Raw genomic sequence first — 25,956 nt, 5'->3', positions numbered from 1 at the left:
CTCAGGTGTCAAAATGTTGTGGGCTGGCCCTGCCGGAGCTTTTGGGTCTGCTGCATTTGTGGGGAGAGAAGGCAATGCAGTCGCCGCTTCGCTCAAGCTGTAGGAACGTTGATATCTATGGGCAGACTGCTCATGGCATGCAGGAGAAGGGACATGAAAGTGACATGCAACAGTGCTATGCTAAGATCAAGAAGCTGAGGCAGGGATACCAGAAGGCAAGGGAGGCCAACCATTGCTCTGGTGCAGAGCAGAAGACATGCTATGTTTATGAGGAGCTGCATGCCATCCACCACCAAGAGCCCCACGGATACTTTGGGGCAACTGGAAGCAGTAGCCATTGGAGTCAATCCTGAGGACAAAGAGGTGGATGAGGAAGTGGAATTGGAGGAGGATGTGGGACATGTGACAGGGTCATTGATGGAGTGGCAACACAGAGCCTATTTTTGACTCTGGAGGCGTCCAGCCAGTTCCAGCACTCTGGCTCCGGTGCTCATGAAGCACGAGAGGTAAGCTCTGGTAAGCAGGCATTTTGCTTTGATACTGCACAGTGATAGGAGACTGAGGTCTCATTTATTTTGTTATATGGTAAAAGGAGGGATAAGGAATAGAAATTAACAACAGAGCCTATACTGCTACATAGTGGGGGCCTGGGAGAAAAGTTTGTTAATGTACACTGGGATGTCCTGGGGAATCCTCCACAGAGATCTCTAGGAAACTTTAGTGTAGACACTCTGCGATCCTCCGCTGAAGATTCCTTGACAGAGCTACCTTGTTTCTGCCCTTGCTGTAAGAAATTTTGCCACACCAACTGACAATTATTTCTGCAGGGACCAAAGTGACAGGCAGATGAGCAGTATACGGACCCATGCATGCATGCAGGAGTTGCACCCTTGCATCCTTGGTTACCCTCAGGAGATATGGGGTTCAATTACTCCAGCCTATGAAAAAGGGCTCCAATATTCAGAATACTCTCCCTAGGCGTGTACAGTGATCCTCTTCGCAAACCACTCAGATGCTTTGTCCCTTTTTTCCCATTCCCAACCTCCACTGCCTGACAAACTCACCATATTTGGGACTCTCATTGAGCTGTGTGCTAACAAAGGGAAAGTGAGGAAGAGGTGTATGTTACTTTTGTGATTCATGGCTTGCAGTGCATACTCAACACTATCTCTGTTCATTGTTTCCTTGGCTTCTGAAGATGTGCCCTCAAGGACCAACCCGTACATACTGGCAGAGTGTGTCTGTCAGATAAGGAGACAAATCAGGAGGAGGATATTTTTAGAAAAAAGAAAAGGAGTACTTGTGGCACCTTAGAGACTAACAAATTTATTAGAGCATAAGCTTTCGTGAGCTACAGCTCACTTCATCGGATGCATTTGAAGTGATGAAGTGATGAAGTGAGCTGTAGCTCACGAAAGCTTATGCTCTAATAAATTTGTTAGTCTCTAAGGTGCCACAAGTACTCCTTTTCTTTTTGCGAATACAGACTAACACGGCTGCTACTCTGAAACCTGATATTTTTAGAGTATTTCTGCAGTCAACAGATGCAGCACACAGCAAAACAAGAGAGTGGAGGGAGACAATTAATGAAAAACCTCAGGCTGGATGCCCTGGAAAGGAGACATGGACAGGAGCAGATGATAGAGCTACCGGGAGGGACAGACAGAAATGCTCAAGTCCCTCACAGTGCTGCAGTCTGAGCACATCTATGCACGACTCCCCTTGCAGCCAAAACAGAATGCCATTCCATGCCCTCCCCAAACTCCAACAACACATTCCTTACATTTTCCCGTTCAATCACAGCACCCTTTGCAATCCACCCCTAGAGACTGGTTTCATGATGAAAGCTGGAGTTACACACAGCTGTTAGAGCTTGAACCAAGAGACTGCTCCTCATTGCCATGTCCTATTTGCAAAAAGGAAAAAAAAAAGTGTTTTATCCTTTTATTAAAGTCTAGTATTTGAAACATAATGAGTCTTTATTTGTGTTATGCACATGGTAGTTGCTGCTAAAATTCAAAGTGGCTATAGGCAGGATAGGCTCCCTTCAATTAAAGGCTTAGGAACCAAGCATTACAAGGGCCATTTAAGGCAGCAAGTAAACACCCCCTGACTGAATACATCACATAAAGACACATTACTGGTGCTCATTGTCAAAATGCTCCTTCAGAGCCTCCCTGATTCTAATAGCCCCACAGCTGAGCTCCTCTAATTGCTCTGGTATCTGGTTGCTCAAAATCAGCAGCCAGCCAATCCACCTCAGAGCTCCACCTGGTGAAATTTTTCCCCCTTCACTTCGCAAATGTTATGCAGAGCACAACAAGCTGCTATGACCATTGGAATATTTTCCTCATTGAGGTCTAAACTGCCAAAAAGGCAGCGCCACCAACTTTTTAATCAGCTACAGGCACATTCAATGGTCATTCGGCACCTCCTGGGCCTGTGCTAGAATGCACCTTGTTGCCATCTAGGTTCCCAGTGTTAGGCTTCATGAGCGACAGAAGCAAGGGGTAGGCAGTGTCTCCAAGGATCACTATGGGCATTTCCACGTCCCCCATTGGAATCTTTTAGTCTGGAAAAAGTCCCAGCGTGCAGATTTCTATACAGTTCAGTGTTCCTAAAGATGCATGTCATTAACTTTCCCTGATCGACCCACATTGATATCAATGAAATAGCCCCGGTGAGCCACCAGCACCTGCAAGACCATGGAGAAGTAGCCCTTTCCATTGATGTACTCTGTCACAAAATGGTCTTGTGTCAAAATTGGGATATCATCCGGCTGCAGTTAGGGAATCCCATTGCTGCAAAGCCATCAATTATTTCCTGCACATTACCCAGAGTCACAATCCTTCGTAGCAAGAGGCGATTAATAGCCCTGCACATTTGTATCACTGAAACCCCCACAGTGGACTTTGCAACTCCAAACTTATTCAAGACTGACCAGTAGCGGTCTGGATTTGCAAGCTTCCACACAGCGATCACTACTTGCTTTTCCACTGAGAGGGTAGCTCTCATTCTGGTGTCACCTCACCAGAGGACAGGGGTGAGCTCTGCACACAGTTCCAGGACAGTGGCTTTGGCATCTGAAAGTTCTGCAGCTACTGCTCGTCATCCCATACTTGCATCACAATGTGATCCCACTATTCAGTGCTTGTTTCCCAAGCCCAGTACAGATGGTCCACCATGTGCAGCTGCTCCGTGAATGCCAGAAGCAATGGTGAATTATTTCTTTCTATTGCACATGGCAGGGCAGGCACCACAGGTTCATTTTCTGTTTCCCAGCTCATGAAATACTGAAAACCAGCCACATTGTGTTCATAATGACCACCATCAGATTGGTCAGCAGTTCAGGATCCATGCTTTCAGGCAGAGATGGGGGGCACACAGCTTACCGGGACTATTCAAAAAAGGCACGAAACGAAGTTGGAAGCCTATGGAATGATGGGATGGAAAGAACTGCATCATGGGACGGCGTACATGCCCCCATGATGTACTGAGCTCCGTCCTCAGATCTCCCAGTGGCAGAGGGTGGCAAGTTGCACAGTGGGATAGCTACCCACAATGAAATGCTGCGTCGATGCAAGAGCACCGACTGTGGATGTGCTCTGCCAACAAAAGGAGCATTGTGTGGACGTGCACAACCTAATGTAATTAAAGCGGTATATGGCTGTCAACATAAATTGACTTAACTCAGTGTCTAGCAGAATTAGGAATTTAAGTTCTCATGCTCGTCTTTTAAAGGTGTTGTGCAGGTGATTCCTTTGAGGATGAGGACTGACAGGTCAGATATGGAGTGATCGCTTTGTGAAAAGCATTCACTCACAGGTGCACAACCACACAATACCACCAGGGTGAGGAGCAGCCCTGGCAGCCTCCCACAATAAATTCTCCTCTGCTTGTGAAGAACATATTCTGACACAAGAACTGCTACTGAGAGGCAGAGTAGGCCCAACAGTCTACAATACTTTATGCCATTCATGGTATCCTCCTTAACCCCAAAAGAACAAAAAAACCTTTCCTCTGCACTTTACTTTAAAAAACAAACAAACAAATCTTCCTCCTCTTAACTTGGCTTGATTTTATTTCTCTAGCAGAGGTTGACTTACACCTTCAAGTTGTTTTTCAGTTATCTGAATGCAAATAAATAAGTAACCCAAACTTTTCTTTTTGCAGATGGAAAAGTCTTTGTTTCATACACAAACCAGCTGAACTGATTTTCTCTGACATTTTCCAAGAGTACAGATGTTTAAGCTGAGATCAAATATGGAAAGCTATGCCTAAATGAAACTAAGGAGTTATAGTGAAGACTCCTTTGCAATCTTAACTCTAGCATTCACTGACACAAATACTATAATAGAGAGAGACAGAGAAGAATGCTCTCCTATTACGACGTTTATATTTCGGCTCCAACCTTTCTGAGAACACAGCCAAACTTTATACCACTCAAAATCCCTGGCCCCAATAGATCATCACCATGCCAGAAAAGCTCCATAGCACATCTCATGGAGACATATTGACAAGGAGCAGAAAAAACAGAGGGTGTCAGAAAGATACCGTGATCTACTTCTAAGATGTAAACAGTTCCAGTATTTTTCCAGCAACTGATGTTGCCAAGAATGTCACACTTTCAAAGCAAAGGAATACTCTTCATTACAAACTAAGATAAAGGAGCCTTGGGATAGGGATATTGAGGAAAGGAATGAGTGGGCCCTCAGGGATATATCTATTAGGAAATCATACTTTGCTCCACACTGCATTGTATAAGAAACTGTTCTATCAAATTAAAGGCAACAGTCAAACTTGTGTGGAGTGGGCAGGATTCTCTCCTTTCCCAACAGTGAAGAAATTTCCAGAAGCTGGGAACGAATAGAAGGCTTGCCCAGAAGTTGTGTACATTTAGGATGCTTCTTTCAAGTGCTAAGGGAAAACTGCACAGTTCATTTCAGTGAACTTCACTAAACCCTGACACTCCAAAAGAAACAGTCCCTGCATCTAGTCAATCCTGCCACCAACTAAAGCTTCCCAAAGGAGCCTCTTGTTGACTCTCCCTGTCATCAGAACATTACACACTAATATGGCCACTGATGCAGTGTACTGGTGTGTGTGACCTCACCTGTTTGGCAGTCAGAGAAATATTGAACTGAGGAAGAGATGAGTGGGGAAAATTAGTATGAAAAGTGACTCATGTAATTTACTCCTCCCAAGCAGAGTTGTGAACTTGACTATTTGCAACAAAATGGTCCACACAGACTACCAATGTGCAGCTTTTAATAGCCCCTGTACTTAGTACATGAAGAAGTTTTTCCTGATAGTTTAGTAGTTTTCTACATTGCTTTCTGCGTCGATTTATTCAAAGCCAACAGCAACATTTTACATGTAGACAGCACTTTCATCCCAAAATGCTTGCAAACTATATAAACCACTCCACACACCACTGAAATGCAGAAGTAATTTAACATTACACAGTAATAGCACATAACAGTTTAGGAGAGACAGGGAGGAAGAAGGCGGCAGAATGTAACTGCCCAAAGTCAAAATACAGTCAGGTCGGGATACCGGACTGATCTGTTACTTTTACCAGGGAATCTTTTATGACCACAAATGGTCAAGACCTCAGTTTTGCAACTCAGAAGGAAGTCAGCCCTTCTGAAAGAACAGCTTTCCCAACACAGCTGGGTCAGCCTTGACTCAGACGGGAGAGTGTTACCTACTTAATCATCAATATCATTTCCTGCAGAATCAGGGGGAGTGCAAGGAGGTGCCCATCCAAGTAACGACCTGGCTCAGACACTGCTTAATTTGAGAGGTCTGAGGAGGCAGTTTGGCATCACAGAGAAAGAAATTAAATCGCTCTCCTCTTTCTCGCCTCCAGTCCATTATCTCTCACTACTCACTCATACACCAAAGCCAGGGGGTGGCAGGTGGTAAGAGGTCTTTTATGTACTGGACATCCACTGGAGCTGCTCTTTACCCCACATACCTTATAGCTAGGCATCACTTAACTGGTGACAAAAACGGTAGTTCAGTAAGTCTGTGTGTGTTTACCCTGTGAGAGCCCCCTTCTAATTTTATGTGTCCACTTCTTGCAAGAGTTTCTTCTGACATTGCTCTAGCTCAGTGGTTCTCATCTATGGGGGTACGCAGAGGTCTTCCAGAGGGTACATCAGTTCATCCAGATGTTTGCCTACTTTTACAGCAGGCTACATAAAAAGCATTAGCAAAGTTACAAACTAAAATTTCATACTGACAATGACTTGTTTACACTGCTCTTACAATATTCATATTCCATTTGATTTATTTTATAATGATATGGTAAAATTGACAAAACCAATTTTTCGGTAATAGTCTGGCTGTGGCCCTTCTTTGTATTTTTATGTCTGATTTTTGTAAGCAAGTATTTTTTAAGTAAGGTGAAACTTGAGGTATGTAAGACAAATCAGATTCGAAAGGTTGAGAACCACTGCTCTAGTTAACTTTGAAGGTCTTTAGCATGGTTGCAGGAATCCTCAAAATGTCATTTCAGTGTAGTGAAATGTTCCTGTGCATTGTTAAACAGCTGTTGCATTCCAATTCAGAATGGCTGCATTTCAGAGTGTGACAGAGCAAGGCCAGATGGCTATAGAAAAGTAGTGGGAGATAGATATATTAGCTCCAGGCTAAACAAATCCCTGGTACCAGGTTAAGTGAAATGGAAGCTGCTCCAGGTCAATTAAGATACCTGGGGCCAATTAAGAACTTTCCAGAAGGCAGGGAGAATGCTGTGTTGATTGGGATATCTGAAGCCAATCAGGGGCTGGCTGAAACTAGTTAAAAGTCTCCCAGTCAGTCAGGTGGGAATGCATGTCAGGAGCTGTGGGAAGAAGTTGCGCAGTTGGAGAGGCTGAGTAGTACACACCATATCAGGCACAAGGAAGGAGGCCCTGAGGTAAAGGTGAAGTAGAGCTTGAGGAAGCGAGGGCTGCTGTGGGGGAAGTAGCCCAGGGCATTGTAGATGTCATGTTTCAAAAAGGTCAGCTACCATAGCTGATACTATTAGGGTCCCTGGGCTGGAGCCCGGAGTAGAGGGTGGGCCCAGGCTTCCCCCCCCCAACCTTTGCCCTCTGTTTAATCACTGAAACTGGGAGACAACAAGGACTGTGCAAGGAAGGATAACTTCTCCTCACCTCCCTCGCTGGCTTATGATGAAAATGGCTCAGTAGACTGTGACCCTTGTCTCTAGAGAAAGAAGGGTTATGTGGAGGGTCACAGTGAGCCTCTGAGGCTATCGAAATCCGCCATGAAACATGGGACCCACAGAGGCAAGGACAGAGCTTTGTCACAAGAGAACAAGAGATAGGTGAAGTGATTCCTGTATTTACTGTATACAGCTTATGGTGTGCTTTGGAGTCATTTTGAGTGGGACATAATACATTGGAAAGCAGATACAGTGCCCTCCTTTTGGGGATCTTGCATTTCACAGTAATGTAGTATTACTAGTGATGGGAACCTCACACTGCTATCTAGATCCCAAGACCGGAGAAAATGAGAATGAGGGGGAGAGTAAGAAAACACTTACAGGTGGGGGTTTCTTCCTCATCTCAAAGATTCGGGTAGCACCAAGGCTGAGCGAGGCAATGACAGGGTTTCTCCCCAATGATGGCTCATCATCACTATGCCAGTCGACACTGTCCTTCTCGTTTCGGTACAGATTGCAAAGCAGAGAGTTGAAGGTGTGACCTGTGGCCTTTTCGATGTGCTCCTTCAGCATGGTCAGCAGAGGATGCCACTGCAATCAGCACAGCAAAGTAGTCATAGGGAGAAGAGCAGGAGGAGGGGTAGATGCACTGGAGAAAGTGCCAGTACAGAAGGGGGAAAGTTTCAGGGTATCAGAGAGTTAAAGCAAAGGCAAAAATCACAGGGATTGGAAGGGGTACAAGTCCCACAATATTTTTGCATAATAAACATGAAGTCAATCGACCTTATGCCTCTCCTAAACTTTTAGTACATGCTTCCAGTGCAGAAGTGCAGCCCTTCTGCTCCGTGTGGTCATGTTAGCACTGAGTCATTGCTATTTCGATACCCAGGCCATGCTGCCTCACATGGCCATCTGGCCTTTCAGAGCAATGTGGCTGCTCCACCCCTTCTGGTTAACTGGGAGAATGAGATCTGCTTAAGGGGCCCAGGAATAAACACTATGGCTGCTAACAGAGATGATGACTAAAGAACGCTGAACTGCAATATATCCCAGCAACTGGAACTAGTGGCTAACTGGCACATGAAGCCTGGAGTTGTTCACCAGAAAGACATAGTGAATGCCACTCTGTGTCCCTGCATTCCCTGCTCTAATAGTACTGCTTAATGAGTCCAACTCACCTTCTGTGTTTTGATTTTAATATTCTAACAGTTTATGCTATAAATTGATTCAAGAAATAAGTGGATCTCAATCTCCATGAACTATAGCCATTGTATTGTTAACATATTTCTGTGCCCAGAGTTTATAGCAATTATACAAATTCTACTGTAATTGCTTCCAATGCATCATGGGTATTTAATAAAGATTTTACACGTTTATATCATGCCTTTCATTTGAGGGTCTCATAGCACTTTTAGCCAGTAACTAAGTTTCTAACCCCAATGAGATATGTCAGAATCATTACTCCCATTATACAAGTGGAAACATTGAGGCACATGGGGTTCAGGGATTTGTCCAAGTCAGTGGCAGAGGACGGAATAGAACCCAGGAGTCTCGGTTCCCAGTCTCCCCCTCTAATTACTAGATCACATTGCCTCCTTCATGTTCACCAGAGGTCCGTTTGTCTGCTGGCTCTGGCATTGGAACCTAATCACAGCATTCTTATCTATCCTATGTATTTCTAGTTCAGTCACCACCTCAATACCTAGGTGCCATGTGAATGATTATCTATGAAAATAGCTTGCAGTTCAGGGAGATTATTGCATTGACGCATCACATTTAACAAGTGGGATGCCTGAAGAGAAAACTATTGGATCTCCAGGATTACAGTTTGTGAGGAATATGAAATGAACTGACAGGAGAGGGCTCAAGAGGAATTACCAGCACCACTTTCTAGTAACTGCCTGATCATTACGGGATTTCTTTGATTTCCACTCTGACAATATTCCCCTCAGCCACCTCATCGGGTAGAAATGTGAATGTGTGATTCAATAGGAACTCCACTGTAAATGAGCAGTAATTGAAGTCTTCTTGTTATGAAAGGTTACCAGGTTACTAAATATTTCACTGCTTACAAGGAAACATTTTTCTAATACCATGATTCACACAACCATAAGAACTTATTGCACTTGGGAGGGTTTCAAGTTCCTATTATCCCCACAAGTTTTTTTTTTATTATTATTAAAAGGAGGGGTGATGCTTCTGCTACAAATCAAACATTCAGGACCTGATACTTGGGTATGGCTAAGCTATGCTTTAAACCTCTATCCATCTGCCTGGATCCTGAGATTGCTTTAAAATACACTGGTAATAAAGGTCCTGTTCTGCCATGTAGGGATTGCCAGAGCTATGCAGACTTTTTGCCACCTGGGGATTTCTTCACACCAGGGAAATCCCCAGCTTCAGAGGAGTCAGAAAAGGGGAGGGGAGAGAGAGCATCAGACTGACAGTCTTTGCCTTTCCATAGAAGAAGTACATCACACGCAGTGGTAGACAAGTTTTCCTCTTACTAACCCACCACCTTGCCTCATCTCTAACCTCATACTAAACCCCCACCAACTGGTAATAGCTTTCACTGCTTAGCTATTCTGAGCTAGATTTGAACAACTGATCTGCAGGTGAAAGGCTCCATATGGCACTGCCAACCTCCAAAGCCATCCAGACTCCACCACCTTTTTCTAGAAAAACATTTAAATAAAACACTATGTAACTGAATAAAACCCAACCAATGGGCTGTCCGTATTTTTCCATCCTAAATTACACAGCCTTTACTAAAACATTACCATGACTGCCAGACCCTTCCATCGCAGATTGTTTATTCAAGGATCATGCACAAAATCCAATTTCCCTCAAATTCTGCTTTGTTCAGACGTATCTTTCCTTGGTAGCAATGAAGATATCTGGGACTCGACAGAAGCACTCTCTCATGCAACATAGTTCTCACTAGTTATTTTTAATTTATAGCTTAAAACATGGGAGTCTATTGCCATGGAAATTCCAAACAAAGCAATGTCCGGAGAAAGTCCAAATGGACAACAGGTTGACAGAGTGTGACTGAGCATGACCAAAAAGTCAACAAGTCACTTAGCAAGGTTTCTGACCGTTCTAAAATAGGAAAATGGCATGGGAAATTATACAGTACAGTCTGATCTTGCAAAAAAGACAGGTCATGTGTACTAATCTGATTACACTCACACATGCAGTAAGAATATGCCTGAATGCTGCCTAAAGAAGAATCAAGAAGTGTTTATTTTTAAAGTTTCTTAAAGGGAGTTTATCTATTATCAATAATATTATATTTCTCTGAGGCATACAGAATGGTTCAGAGACATGCCCAAGGTCAGATAGTGACACAAAACAGGAGTTGTAATAGAACTCTAGAGTAGTGATTGCTAGTCCCCTACCACCAGAAAAGGCTCCTCATCAAAATGCTAAATTATAAGTCTAAATAAATCTACAAGAAATGAAACTCCATAAAGCAAGTACATATGCCATTGACCTACTTTAGTGATCACAAATCAGGTCAGATCACAGTGCAAATGTTTGTCTATCTTTTAAAAAGACTTTAAAAAAAGTTATTACTGCAATCTATAAAGAAAAAGCCATCATATATTAATACGTACATTAGGATTTGGCTGCATTGTTAACCTGGAGTAAGTGTAAGGAAGTTCCCCATACCAGGAAGTAAGTCTGGGCTCCTTGTAAGATAGATCTAAGAAAGAACAATAGGAAAACTTTAGAAACCAGGTATCAACTGGCTAGGAAGTGAAGAGGTGAAAGTGCAAGACTATCAGGAAACTTCTTGCAAGTGATAATCAAGAAGCAATAACCTTCTCACCAAAAATTAAAAGGTGGCCCCTAAAAAGCGCTCACCCCTCCATGAAGAGTCTAAGTGGTATCCAATTAAACAAGGACATTCAGAAATAGGTCTGAAATTTTAAGTTTCTCTGTGTGGGGTCCATGCCTTGCAGAGGTCTCAGAACCAGGCAAAATTTCTCATCTTCTGTGCTACTACAGGTAGGCACATTGGGGTGAGGTATGGATGGTGAGGCCAACCTGAAGCTTTACTTGTACCTCTGGGTTGCTTTGCTTTCTGCTAGTTTAAACCTTGCAATGATGCCCAAAACATCTGCATCAGTTTTAGGGAATGTCTACTGAAAAGGATGGAACAATGGGAAGGTGGAGAGAGCACTGGTGAAGTGAAATGTAACCTGTGTGCAGCTGGGCTGAACCAGTACATTTTGCTAGATATCCCTAGTGCGTGGTTTGATCCTAAAACAGGATAAAAGCACTTTCAGCATCTTCAGTTTGTGATAGAATTATCTTAGTGGTTACTTCACGTGTTTGATATGTAACTGTTACCATTCTGCACTCCCTTTAGTATTCCTCAATAAAAGACAGTTACCTTTTCTGTAACTGGTGTTCTTCGAGATGTGTGTGCTCTCCACATGCACCGGTGCCGGGAATTTTTCCCTCAGCTGTATCCGTAGGGGACTGGCTCTGGCACCCCCTGGAGTGGCGCCTGCATAGCATGCGGTATAAGGGGCTCCATTGGCTCCCGCCACCCTCAGTTCCTTCTTGCTGGAAACTCCGACAGTGGGGAAGGAGGGAGGGCTGTGGAATGGACATGAGTAACATGCTATCTGGATGATTTATTTGGGGATTGGCCCTGCTTTGAGCAGGAGGTTGGACTAGATGACCTCCTGTGGTCCTTTCCAACCCTGATATTCTATGATTCTAACATATCTCAAAGAACACCAGTTACAGAAAAGGTAACTGTCTTTCTTCTTCGAGGGCTTGCTCATGTCCATTCCATATTAGGTGACTCCAAAGCAGTACCTCTGGAGACGGGTAGGAGTTCACGTAGGTGTAGATTGCAACACAGCTCTGCCAAACCCAGCACCGTCCCTGGCCTGCCGAGTAATGGCATAATGAGCGGTAAACGTGCGAACAGAGGACCATGTTGTGACTCTACAGATGTCCTGGATATGGATGTATTCCAGGAAGGCCACCGAAGATGCCTGAGCTCTCGTCGAGTGGGCTCTGACAACCAGCAGCGGCAGAACCCTTGCCAGGTCGTAACAGGTCCATATGCCCGAAGTAATCCAAAGGAAATCCTTTGCGGGGACATTTGCTGTAGCGATGAAGAGTTGAGTCGATTTTCAAAAAGGCTTGGTATGTTCTAAGTAACAAGCCAAAGCCCTCTGGATGTCCAGGGCATCAAGACACCTCTCTTCACTGGTCTTGTGTAGTTTGGAACAAAACACAGGGAGGAAAATGTCCTGGTTCATATGGAAGGTGGAGACCACCTTTGGCAGGAAAGCTGGGTGCGGCCACAACTGAACCTTATCTTTGTAGAAGACCGTGTACAGCAGTTCTGAGGTCAAGGCTTTAATTTCCAAGACCCTTTTCGCCGACTCCACCGCCACCAGGAATGCGACCTTCCATGACAGATGAGAAAGGGAGCAGGAACCCAGTGGTTCAAAGGGTGAGCTAGTGAGCCTAGGGAGGACCAAACTAAAATCCCACTGTGGGACGGGAGCCCACACCTCGGGAAGTGTCTCGCCAGCCCTCTCAAGAATCTAACCATCATGTCATGGGAAAACACCATCTGTCCTTGGATTGGTGGGTGAAAAGTGGAGATGGCCACAAGATGCACTCTAATGGAAATGTGTGCCAGGCCCTGGTTCCTCAAATGGAGCAGGTAGTCCAGAACAGCCTGTATGGAGGAAAGCGAGGAAGAGATGCCCTGTTTGGACGGCCAGCAGGAAAACCTTGTCCACTTGGCCAGGTAAGTCAGTCTGGTTGAGGGCTTCCTACTTTCCAGGAGGACCTGTTGGACTCCTTCAAACAAGTCTGTTCCTCCGGGTTCAGCCAAGCAGCATCCATGCCGAGAAATGGAGGGACCCGAGGTTGGGGTGTAAGAGCTAACCATGGTCTTACGACAGCAGGTCTGGTTGGTTGGTTGGGCAGGGGCCAGGGAGGGGCTGCCAACAGGCTGATGAGCATGCCAAACCAGTGCTGGCAAGGTCACAGCGGGGCAATCATGGTAACCTGTGCCTGGTCTCGCTTGATCTTTGCCAGGGCCCTGCTGATGAGTGGAATCGGAGGGAACATGTACATCAGGCTCCCTGACGACGACCAGAGGAAGGCACTGGAGACGGAGGCTTTGCTCTCACCCTATCGAGAACAAAACTGGTGGCATTTCCTGTTCTGTTTGGTAGCAAACATGTCCACTTGGGGAGTTCCCCACCTTTGGAAGATCAGGCAGGCTCCTTCTGTATGGAGCAACCACTCATGGCGACAGGAGAAGTCCCTGACAAGCTTCCAGTTGGATTTCATGGCTGATGCAGAAGTCCCACAGACGGAGTGCCTCCTGACAGAAAGCTGCCGAGCGCACTCCCCCCTTGTCTGTTGATGTAGCATATCGAGGCTGTGTTGTCTGTCAGGACTCGTACCACCTTGCCTGACAGGTGGGACAAGAAGACTCTGCACGCCAGCTGGACTGCTTGGAGCTCTTCGATGTCTATGTGCAACCCATGCCTCCTCCAGGGATGACATCCCTTGTGTCTGGAGGTTGCCGAGATGTGCCCCCAGTCGAGGTCCGAGGTGTCTGATACCCACTCAATGGAGTGAGGAGGGTTGTCGAATGGAACCCCTTCCAGGATTGTCCTGTGGGTCCACCATCGCAGTGAGGTAAGTATCACCTGGGGAATGGTAATGATCTTCTCCAGGGGGTCTCATCACCAGCCATTGTTGCAGGGGCCGCATCCAGAGCCTGGTACGGCAGACCAGGTAAGTGCAAGCTGTCATGTGGCCCAGCAGGCGCAGGCAGACCCCGGCTGTAGTCAGAGGGAATGCAGAGACTTCCTCGATGAAGTTCGCCATCGTGTGGAACATTTCCAGCAGCGGGAACACCTTGGTGCAGGTAGAATCGAGGACTGCTCCAATGAACTCTATCCTCTGCACTAGCACCAACATCGACTTTTTGTCATTCACTAGTAGGCCCAGAAAGCGGAGCGTGGCTTGAAGCACCGCAACATCCCTTTGGACTTGAGACCTAGAGTCACCCTTGACGAGCCAGGGATGGTTTGAAGGGCTTGCAGATACAGCACGTGTCACTTATGTGCCCTTTGCCTAAGCACCTTAGCAGCTGGTAAGTGGATCACTAACAGGCATAGGCTGTTGGCAGCAATCGCAGGGCTTAAAGCCTGGGGACCGGGGCATGCCCTGTCCCCTGGCTGAGTCCCGTTCAGGACTAACAAAGAGTTGAGAACTACTACTAAGGGTAACTAAGAACTATATACAGCTATATTACAGGTTTTGAAAGTTCGCAAGAACTGAGAATGAAATAATGTTAGCTGAAGCAGCAGAAGTTCCAGCACCGCCACTGGCGGCAAGAAGGAACTGAGGGTGGGGGGGAGCCGGTGGCACCCCTTATACCACGCCATGCGGGCACCAGACCTGGTCCCCTATGGATACTACTGAGAGAAAAACTTTCGGCACCGGTGCATGTGGTGTGCACACACACCTAATATGGAATAGACATGAGCAAGCACTCAAAGAAGAAATGCAGGCTTTGAACAGGTTTGTTCAGGACCAATGGCTTGGTTGGCAGGGCTAGGATAAGGGTTCTCTGGGCCTGTTCTATACCAGCTAGATAGCATTATAACCTTAAGCCCAGCGCTGAGTAACAGCGGCTAAGAAATAGCACAGGTGCCTCCCAGTGCACACAACTGGAATAGCAAGTATTTTACAGGCTTACTGCACACATCAGTCTAAAGTAAGGCTGTGTTCTGCAGTCTAACAAATTGCAACCAAAATGTTTTACAGAATTAAATAAAAAAGAATAGAAGCAGAAAAAGAAAATGTAATCGGCAAAGACAAGGGAGAAGAGAATTATTTACAGCTGAGATTTTAAATGAGAGATGATGTGTGGAGAGAGAGAAAAAAGCAGGGACTGCAGAAGAGAAGACTCTAGCAACATCAGTGGTGAGAATGTTTGAAGGGACAGAGCAGAGCAGTTCTAGGAGGGCAATTTTCACTTTGATCTGGAATTAATGGGGCATCACAGAGTTGTTTCAGGATAGGATGATGTGGACATGGCTCTTTAGATATGTAAAAACTGAGCCACAGCACCCTCTACATGTGAGTCTGGAAAACTGAGACTTGAGAGGGAAGAGACAAAGGAATTCTAACAGTCAAGGTGATAGGAAATGAAAGCAAGAGTAAAGATTTTGACATAAGAATTACATTAAGAAATATTGCACATTTACCCTGCCTGAGGTGAGTTCTCTGCCTCCAGGGGATCTCTTGGAGCAGTTGTTCAAACATCCAGTCTGCTTGTTTTGAGTCAATGAAGCCAGGAATCAAATGAACCCTAGTGCAGAAAAGTTACAGACTGAAGAGAGGAAGAAAGAAACGTATACTGTGCATATACCTGGGTTTTTATTAAATTCTCCAATTTCAAGGGTTAATGGTGCAAATGTCAGCAGATAATGCGGGACTGCATTTAAATGCAATTATACCTCCTGTAGAAACAGGCCAAGATTTTCAAAGGTGTCTAATGATTTTGGGTACCTCCATTTTCAGGTGACCAATAGGAGAGGAGTTAAAAAGGCCAGGGTTTAGAAGGTAGGTGCTCAGCACCTTTTGAAAATCCACCCTCTTTAAGATCTCTCTGGTTGGGCACCCAGAAACAGAGATAGCCAAAATCACTAGCCACAATTTAAAAATTCTAGCCACTATATCCTAGCACAATGCAGCACAATGTGAAAATTAACCCCAAAAGGAAACTCAACTAAAAGGACAGACTGTTATCTGCTCATATTTTCATTATTTTAAAGAAAGTCAAATTTCATACCTAAAATTTTTCAGCATCCCTTCTTTAACCATACAATATAGCCACCATGCATTCATTTGTCAGCAGAAAATAGGGGTGAAGTTACCTGTCTGGCTTTCTTATTAGGTCACAGGATATCACAGCTTTGACCAGGAAAAGGATATAAATAATCTTAATATAAGTAAAGAAGAGAGAACAGCTGTCTTTGCTCCATCGCTGGCAGGTCAGATTATAAATAAAGATTCAGAGAACAGTTTAGAGGCCTAGAGTATTACCATCCTAATGCACCTAAATCTCTGTCTAAACAGAAAAAACTAGAATCCTAACAAGAAGTTGGCAGGCAGGAGCCGGGAGGATCCCTGGGATGGCTGGGAGGGACAGCTCAGTGATTTGAGCATTGGCCTGCTAACCCAGGGTTGTGAGTTCAATCCTTGAGGGGGCCATTTAGGGATCTGGGGAAAAAAATTGGAGATTGGCCCTGCTTTGAGCAGGGGGTTGGATTAGATGACCTCTGAGGTCCCTTCCAACCCTGATATTCTATGATGCTTCAGAAGCTAGACCTCAAGAATTAGGAAGATCTAAAGTCAGTGTGTCTGCAGTTATGACCCACATTTTCAGTGATGGAATAACCAACAGGTAAAATTGTGACCCTTGTTTCTTTCAGTACATCTGAAAAGCATAAGTCAAGAGAATTGCATCCACACACAAGCACATCTGTGATGATGACGATTTCTGCTAATCACAGACAAACAAGAATGGCTAGCTAACCAAAGAAGCTCTGAGGGATTTGTTGAATTCTTCCATGTAGAGGATCTAGAATGTCACATCAGGACTGTTCTCATGGCTTTTGCAGGCATTTCTGGACTGGCAGCAAGCTTGACCTATGTGATGCAACAAGCCATGGAGTGCCTTGTTCTGGACTACCTAGTAGTTTTTATTGACATGATGGCTGTGTATGGAATGAGTTTCATTTCCTGAGCACAGAGTTGTGATCACAGATCACTGGAAATGTGGACGAATGTCTTCTGCACCCATTACATCGCCTAAATGTGTGACTTCTGTTTTGGATTAGAAGTACTAAGAAGTATTTTCTGCAAATAAGCACCTACTGCTACCAGATATATCAGTTACAAGTGGAACTGTTGCTGAAATACACCTACATTCCATCAGCAATAAAAAGGAGTAGTCATCTTAAAGGGTGAGAAGCCCAAAGTCCTTCCTATAGTTAGTCAATGACTAGCAGCCTGTTAAAAAGCTGGATCCTGTTGTACCAAGGCTCCGTAGGCTGTTAGTAGAGCCCTACACTGATACAAAATTTGTATCTGCATCTGATATGCAATCCACAAAAATGATCAGTGGATATAAAGTGGATATTCACAGATTTGCAGGGCTCTAGCCATTAGTATGCCCCTCTGTTACACTGCTGTGACTCCCAGGGACACATGCGGTTACAGTGATAGGAAGGGCAGTTGTAAGTATGTAAACATTTAGAGGGGTTGAGGAGGCTGTACAGAGAACTTTGTAAATGTCTATAAAACTGTATAATATATACATTTTTACAGAGATTCTCTCTGAGAAAGATGACTTGAGAGATTCCAAAATCACTTTATTGAAATATTATGCTTCAGCCCAGAATCCTAACGCGTTCTTTTTAGCTGATACACAGAACAAAATCTCAATACCAGATTGACTAACGCACTGGATGTTAATTCCCTAGAAATGCCCACTGTATAAGCAGCAACACAGGGCATTTACACATGAAACGAACAAAGAGAGAGGTTAAACCTTTCCCAGGCATCTTTCTTTAGATTAGCAATAAAGACTGCAGCCTGGGCTGTTTCCTGGGGAATAATGACCAGCTGAGGAGAATAGGAATCTTGGACCATAATACAATGAAATGGTCAAGAAATGCTCTGGGCCTACTTTGTTACTGCTAAATTATCCTTCCTGACTGGCAGAGTGATGTGTCCCTTCTTGGCTTGTATTTGATAATTACCAGGTCGGAGGGAAGTGCTAGCCCAGTAATGGTAAGATACTCTGCATCACCTAACATCCTGGTCCTGGTAACATCAGGGTTGTGATGATTCCAAAATGCAAAAAGGAAGACTACTGCCCCAAGAGTTTATAGTGACCTACACTAGGGTATGGACTAATCAATCATGGTCACTTTATCTAGTCCTCTATACCACTGGAAGTTGAACACAATAATAACCTGCATAAATTCATTTTCACTCACACCAACAACAGATTCCTAACCTTTTCCATGCTGCTCAGAATTAACCACATCACTGCAGCCTGATGTACCAGTTACGTCAGGGGCCAGAATCCCCCCCTCCAGCACCATCTTACACATAAGGTGGCATGGGAGAAACAATATCCCTGCTAGAGCCATCCTCTGCATCACCAAAATCCCAGTGGAGATTAGTCCTTTGAAAGACTGAATGCCATTACATTACTCAGTAGCAACCAAGGTGCTAAAAAAATAATCAACCAACTTACCGAGACACTCCTGTTGGCAATGTGCTGATCTCATGCAGGCCCTGTTCACTGAGAACATGGAGAGGAAACAGCCATCAGATGGATGAAATACAAGAAACAGATAATACATATGGATGACTATGCATGGTCCAGTCACATGCAAACCTGGGTTAAGGAAAGTGGTCTAAGGGCAGTGCAACATACTACCATGAAGGGGCAATGACGCTAGGAAGAAGGAAGCCAGAGACAGGGCCAGCAGAAGCTGGGAGTGCTGTGGAAGCAACATGCTCTACCCTCACAGATCACCTCGCATTGCTTGTGGGAGCCTCCATTCTGGCCAAATACTCACTACAGGGTTTACAGGCTCCAGCGAAAAGTAGAGGGGGATGATGGAGGGGAGCTAAAGGAAAAGGATTTCACGGTCCTGTACCCCTTCCAAATAAATATAAAACACACACAGTCTGGCTCATGCTGAGGAGACCACAGTCAGGAACTTCAGTTAGATGGCAGCTGCCCTCATTTTATCTAGCGCAGCAAAATAAATATGCTGTGGGAAGTGCTACGTGCCACATATAAACTAGGTGACAGATTTGAAAATGACATTTTAACTGCTGCATGAGGTAAAATAGTTGTTCTGTCAGCTACCAGCTGCATTGCTGTGAAGTGCAGATATTTGTTTATAAATGGTCTGCCTGAGCTTGTCTCTCAACTACTTCCATTGTTTCCTTCACTAGCTCCAAACTTCATGCTGTCCCATGTGCCTGAACAGCCTGCTAACCACAATTACCCACCTCCTTCCCGTCTCTCAGAAAACTGTAGTAAATGTATGCTACTCTGAAGCATTTCCTCCACATACATTTGATTTTGCATGCACATCCAATCCATGTATGATGTTTTGCAATGACTTAATTAACAAACAAGACTTTGCACTTGTACATCACTTCTTTCCAAGAATCCAAAAGTGTAGATCATTAATTATGCTGCCTGTGAGGTATATATATATCATCATCCTCATTTTCAAAGGAGAAAATTATGTACAGAGAGTTAAAGTGACTTGCTCTGTAGCTTTGGACAAGTCAGTGATAGAACAAGCAATATAATCATCTCTCCTGATTCAGTCTTCTGCTCTATCAACTACATCACACTCTTGCTTTAGAATGTACATTCTTTGGGCAGGAACTCTGATTTGTGCTGCACAATTATTTACTGTACAGCACAGTGCACATCTGCATGCCCATAGAGTCTAACCTATATAATGGTGAGAACAGTGATATTTAATGAACCGTGTATTGCACATCATGACATGTTTATGAGGACTACCAAAGCAGTAATCCTGAAAGACCTGTGCAATACAGTACAGAGATTTAGTGAAGAAAAGGGTATTATATGAACTCTGTCCTGCTTGCCAGATTTTCATAATGGCAGCTGGGGTCTCCCCCTCCCCCCCAGACCCACCTCAAACAAAAGTAGAACAACTGAAAAGGACCAGGTTTCAGAGTGGTAGCCGTATTAGTCTGTACCAGCAAAAAGAACAAGGAGTACTTGTGGCACCTTAGAGACTAACAAATGTATTTGAGCATAAGCTTTCGTGGGCTAAAACCCAATTCATCGGATGCATGCAGTGGAAAATATAGTAGGAAGACAGACAGACAGAGAACATGACAAAATGGGTGTTGCCATACAAACTATAACAAGAGTGATCAATTAAGGTGAGCTATTATCAGGAGGAGAAAAAAAAACTTTTGGAAATGAGCCATCCTGATTATCTCTACAAAAGTTGTCAAGAAGGTGAGAGTTACAGTAGAGGGGCGGAAAATAAGCATGGGAAATAGTTTTACTTTGTGTAATGACCCATCCACTCCCAATCTTTATTCAAGCCTAATTTAATGGTGTCCAGTTTGCAAATTAATTTCAATTCAGCAGTTTCTCATTGTAGTCTGTTTTTGAAGTTTTTTTGTTGAAGAATTGCAACTTTTAGGTCTGTAATCGAGTGACCAGGGAGACTGAAGTGTTCTCCAAATGGGTTTTGAATGTTATAATTCTTAATGTCTGATTTGTATCCATTTATTCTTTTACATAGAGACTGTCTGGTTTGGCCAATGTACATGGCAGAGCGACATTACTGGCACATATCACATTGGTAGATGTGCAGGTGAATGAGCCTCTGATAGTGCAGCTGATGTGATTAGCTCCTATGATGGTGTCCCCTGATTAGATATGTGGGCAAAATTGGCAACAGGCTTTGTTGCAAGGATAGCTTCCTGGATTAGTGGTTCTGTTGTGAGGTATGTGGTTGCCGGTGAGTATTTGCTTCAGGTTGGGGGGCTGTCTGTAAGCAAGGACTGGCCTGTCTCCCAAAATCTGAGAGATTGAAGGGTCGTCCTTCAGGATGGTTGTAGATCCTTGATGATGTGTTGGAGAGGTTTTAGCTGGGGGCTGTAGGTGATGGCTAGTGGCGTTCTGTTACTTTCTTTGTTGGGCCTTTCCTGAAGTAGGAGACTTCTGGGTACTCTTCTGGCTCTGTCAATCTGTTTCTTCACTTCAGCAGGGGGGTATTGTAGTTGTAAGAACGCTTGATAGAGATCTTGTAGGTGTTTGTCTCGTCTGAGGGGTTGGAGCAAATGTGGTTGTAGTTTAGAGCTTGGCTGTAGACAACAAATCGTGTGGTGTGGTCTGGATGAAAGCTGGAGGCATGCAGGTAAGCATAGCGGTCAGTAGGCTTCCGGTATAGGGTGGTGGTTATGTGACCATCGCTTATTAGCACTATAGTGTTCAGGAAGTGGATCTCTTGTGTGGACTGGTCCAGGCTGAGGTTGATGCTGGGATGGAAATTGTTGAAATCATAGTGGAATTCCTCAAGGGCTTCTTTTCCATGGGTCCAGATGAAGGTGTCATCAATTTAGCGCAAGTAGAGTAGGGGTGTTAGGGGACGAGAGCTGAGGAAGCGTTGTTCTAAGTCAGCCATAAAAATGTTGGCATACTGTGGGGCCATGCAGGTACCCATAGCAGTGCTGCTGACTTGAAGGTATACATTGTCCCCAAAAGTGAAATAGTTATGGGTGAGGACAAAGTCACAAAGTTCAGCCACCAGGTTTGCCGTGACATTATTGGGGATACTGTTCCTGACGGCTTGTAGTCCATCTTTGTGTGGAATGTTGGTGTAGAGGGCTTCTACATCCATAGTGGCTAGGATGGGGTTTTCTGGAAGATCACCGATAGATTTTAGTTTCCTCAGGAAGCCAGTGGTATCTCGAAGACAGCTAGGAGTGCTGGTAGCATATGGCCTGAGGAGAGAGTCTACATAGCCAAACAATCCTGCTGTCAGGGTGCCAATGCCTGAGATGTTTGTGTGTCCAGAATTTCCAGGTTTTGGGTAGCAGACAGAATACCCGTGGTCGGGGTTCTACGGGTGTGTCTGTGAAGATTTGCTCTTGTGCTTTTTCAGGGAGTTTCTTGAGCAGATGGTGTAGTTTCTTTTGGTAACCCTCAGTGGGATCAGAGGGTAATGGCTTGTAGAATGTGGTGTTAGAGAGCTGCCTAGCAGCCTCTTGTTCATATTCCGACCTATTCATTGGCCTTCAATGTATTTCTAAAAATTATGTATTTATTAAGTTCTCTGGATACAGCTGTACTTTCTTTTCTTTCTGTTATTACTCTATCACCCACTCTGAAATGGGAACTGCGAAGCTTTAATAAACAGACTAAAAGGTCAGCTACTTTCATGGCTTCTCTAAGTGCTTCTAGTGAAATGCTATTTAGTAACATCCTGGAGCAATGATTTCTCAGTGAATCAGGACAGAAAACTCTCTGCACATCCCATAACAAGAGTACATTAAGTGGAATTATTCCCCCAACCACACCAGTGCTGGGCACCTTGGTGCTGCACCTGGATTAGATTTCTGTAACCAATACCTAGCTAGTCTAGTACATGAACTGCAGATGTAAAATTCCATAAAAGGAAATATTTACAATTTTTGAAAGAAATAATAAATGACTGGCCAAGTATACTAAGAATTAGCTCTACAACTGAACTCTGAGGAACTGCCCATTAAGGAAACTCCTCTGACCCCAAACAAACCTCCGTTCCAAAGTCTGTAATTTAATGATTGGATGACACATGCAGACACACAAGGAATAAGCATATCCTGGGAATGAGCTCTCCATGTCAACCTGGAAGATCATCAATGGCCTGAAGAACTTGATTACACAGCCCCACTGTCAGTCTGATGGCGATACCTACTAACAGCTACAATTCTTCAGCCCTCATGGTAAAGAAGTGTTTGATCTGCCATCCCTGCTACTTGCACTAAACATGGGACAGATGTAGCCTGGAATTTTGACTGCATCTGGATCTGCCCTTACATCAAGAAATTTGGGATTTCAAGTTGCAACTTCCAAAACAGTTTATATTAGGGATCATTCCAGATAAATATGTTAACAAGGGAGAATTGACAATACATACACAGCAACCTAACTTTGTTGGGAAGGAAAAACGAGTTTTAAATCTAGGGACCATCATCATCACCATTAACATACTGACCAAAGTTTTAAAAATATATCTAACAGTTTACTTGATTCTGCTCCTGTTCTGAATTGAAAAGCAAAGAAATTCTTCAGTGTGGAGACGCCCCCAAACACACGCTAGTTTTGGATTACCAATCTCCAAATATACCCAACCTCACACCTTATCCCCATGTTACAAACCTGAAGCATAGAAACAACGTTATTCTTTTGCCATGACAAAGAGGATGGGAGAAAGCTGTGTGTGTTGATCATACCTCCTTGGCACAGATCCAAAACCATTATGTATAACTGACCAATTATGTTACAAAGCCCCACTATTCTTTCCTACTGGTTTGTAGGAACCCAACAAAACAAAGAAAACAAATGAAAAAAAGATTTGGACTTTACTAAATATAAAATCTGTTTGGGATCGAAGAGTTGAGTCTGGACATGATATTTTGTACTGAAAATTCTTTCCATAGGTATAACAATTAGAAATGCAGAAGACCCATCTAGTCCATCCCACCATGGGCTGGGGGAGGAGAAAGTAACACAATGAAGGTAGCGAAGCCAGTATTATACTCACTTTATCACTCTTGGCTCTGGAGCTTTGCGTTCCACCTGACAGGCATCAAGAAAACCAGATAAGTACATACACCAATGGGCTGACATGCCTCAGCTATACAGGGCTGAACTCCTAGCCCTGCGGTGACTGTGTAGATATCAAAACCTTCACAGGGGCTTTGATCCTAGTCCAGCTCCCACCTCCAATTTGGGATTTCAACACCTGCCTGCCCCTCAGTACTGAAATGCTAATCAACACACAGATATATTCTCTGTTTTGAAATGGTGACAGTATCACTCTGAAACACCCACCAGCAGCTTGTACTTCTTTGGAGTCACCTGCTAATTACAGCAAGTAGGGCTAGCTAGAGGAGAACTGATTTGCTCATATAGCTGCTGGTCACCCACTGCCTTCACAGATTAAAAATCAGAATCACTTTCCCTGCCTTCACAGATTAAAAATCAGAAGCGACTCCCTGGAGGGAGGGGCTGAGCAATTCTCCAGTTGCAGACAAGCATCAAAAAAATAGAGAGAGAGACTGGGAAGCAAGAGTTACTAGTCTAAAATCCCCTGCATAGCTTGGGATGGTTGTCTCCTGTGAAAGCCAGAAGTGGTTTAATCTTTATCATTGCAACAGAAAGGAAGGGGAGGGGGAACAGGCGCTAACTTTTGTTTTTGCCGGTGGATGCTTTCCGTCTTCCGGTTTCATTGTGAGCCACACACATGCTACTGCCACCTATTGGTGGCTCATGGGTACTGAGCAGCCCCCTATTATTTTGGATGGGTGCTTAAGCCCCAGAGCACCCACGTAGTCGGCACCTACACAGTAGGGCTTAGGTCTAGAATGGAAGTCATCAGCAACCATGCTGTCCTGATAATCATTTCATTGTCTCAGTGAGACCAGCTTCTCTCCCTCAAGTAAATGTCACTCTTGAGGGCCCTTCAGCTATACCATTTTCAGTTTGCCTCATCATAGTAAACCTCCTTCCATGTGAGGTAAGCAGGATGTAGTCCCATTCACAGAGCACATTGGCACAGTTACAAGAAAAAAGTGAGGCACTGCCTTTTCAGTCTTACAGGGCTAAGCAACCAATCTCCAATTCCATGCAAGAAACTCAGTTCCCATTGGGGTGACCACATTGCCCTGTAATCGCCTGGTATACCAAGGGGTAATGGTTGAAACTTGGATCTGACACTCCTCCGCCCATCAGAAATCAGGGGTTGACTATGCTGCCAACGAAGCATTCCCAGCAGGAACAATAGGCAGAGCTACTTTTTCTGGCTTTAGACCAGAGTATTTTATTTGCTTCTGCTGAACAAAGTGGCACTGATTGGTAGTGAATAAAAATCAAAATATTTTGGGCCAGTTAAGATGGCCCTAGCTTTCTGTAAGCCACACACGCAATGTGTTTGTAAAGTGTGTGTTCTAGAGGCCCAAAAAGCTTGGATTGAGATATTAGTATTCTTGAACTACACCTCATAAGGCCAACTAATTTTAAAAATAAGCTGTTCTTCCACTTAACAAAAAAATGAGATGACAGGACACCAATCTACATTTTTACCTCTGCTGGTTCTTTAAACACAAATTGTCTTTTGGATGGAAGCTGCTCTCTTCTCATCCAGGTCTGATCAGTGCCCATTGACACAAGGTTCCTGGCCGCAGAAGCCCCAGGAGCTAAGGCAAAGAAAAGATCAGGCTCAAGCAAACTAGTGGGATCAGCAAAATGAACATCTCACTATGTGACAAACCCAATATTCTTGTAAGAGACAACTAACGGAATCACTGTTCAGTTTTCAAGGATTTCCCCCTTACGTCAAAGTTTTTAAAAAAAGCAAGGGAAGAGTCAGACATGTCTTTAATAATCGTTAAAAACTAAAATCTAGGACAGAAGCATTTTTAACTAATTTATAAACTGAAGTAAATAAAAATTGTTTCAACCCAATTGACAAAAGTGAGTCATTTAAAATCATAGTGGACATTGTTTGTGTTAGACTATGGTAAAATAGTAGAGGCTTTCCATCAAAGAGCTCATCCCCCTATGGTGCTGAAAATATGAGTGGTGTGGCTTCAGGGAATATTATGATTCTACTCAAAAGATATTTAGGAAATGTGTTTATTAAATACCCAAAAAAATCTACACACCAGGGGGCTGAATTAAGGGGATACACACAACTTTAATTCCAGCATTTCCTGTCTTCTGAGCACTTCTGTTTGCAATGCTCTTTTAACAGTTTTGTATGTGTAATTTTCTAAGATAAAAAACAAAAACTAAAAAAAAAAAGATAATTCCATCACAGTCTGGAAGCATAATGTAGTAAAATCTCATTCTATGGGCAAGTTAGTGATAGCAAGGTAAGGAAGGTGTCATTTTGATTCTGTAGATTTTTACCTATCAA

At 44.0% G+C, this 25,956-nt stretch overlaps 1 protein-coding gene across 7 annotated transcripts in view; it reads right to left on the bottom strand.

Annotated features, from left to right (window-relative positions):
- Window positions 1–25,956, bottom strand: part of ALKBH3 (alkB homolog 3, alpha-ketoglutarate dependent dioxygenase) — a 73,836-nt gene that overhangs the window by 42,786 nt on the left and 5,094 nt on the right. For 6 of the 7 annotated variants that reach the window (XM_043517726.1, XM_043517730.1, XM_043517725.1 and 3 more), the window contains 7 exons: window positions 25,122–25,234; window positions 23,581–23,615; window positions 18,513–18,560; window positions 15,448–15,551; window positions 10,795–10,883; window positions 7,556–7,765; window positions 5,114–5,140 (listed from right to left, as the gene is read on the bottom strand). In XM_043517726.1, coding sequence (XP_043373661.1) covers window positions 5,114–5,140; window positions 7,556–7,765; window positions 10,795–10,883; window positions 15,448–15,551; window positions 18,513–18,560; window positions 23,581–23,615; window positions 25,122–25,234 — 626 coding nt within the window. The remainder of the gene's footprint in view (window positions 1–5,113; window positions 5,141–7,555; window positions 7,766–10,794; window positions 10,884–15,447; window positions 15,552–18,512; window positions 18,561–23,580; window positions 23,616–25,121; window positions 25,235–25,956) is intronic. The other variant, XM_038407349.2, reaches the window with a different exon arrangement.

Source organism: Dermochelys coriacea, chromosome 6 (genome assembly GCF_009764565.3).
Source record: "Dermochelys coriacea isolate rDerCor1 chromosome 6, rDerCor1.pri.v4, whole genome shotgun sequence".
NCBI lineage: Eukaryota > Metazoa > Chordata > Testudines > Dermochelyidae > Dermochelys > Dermochelys coriacea.
Note: the sequence above shows the minus strand (reverse complement) of the source record. Positions and strands in the feature narration are given on the sequence as shown.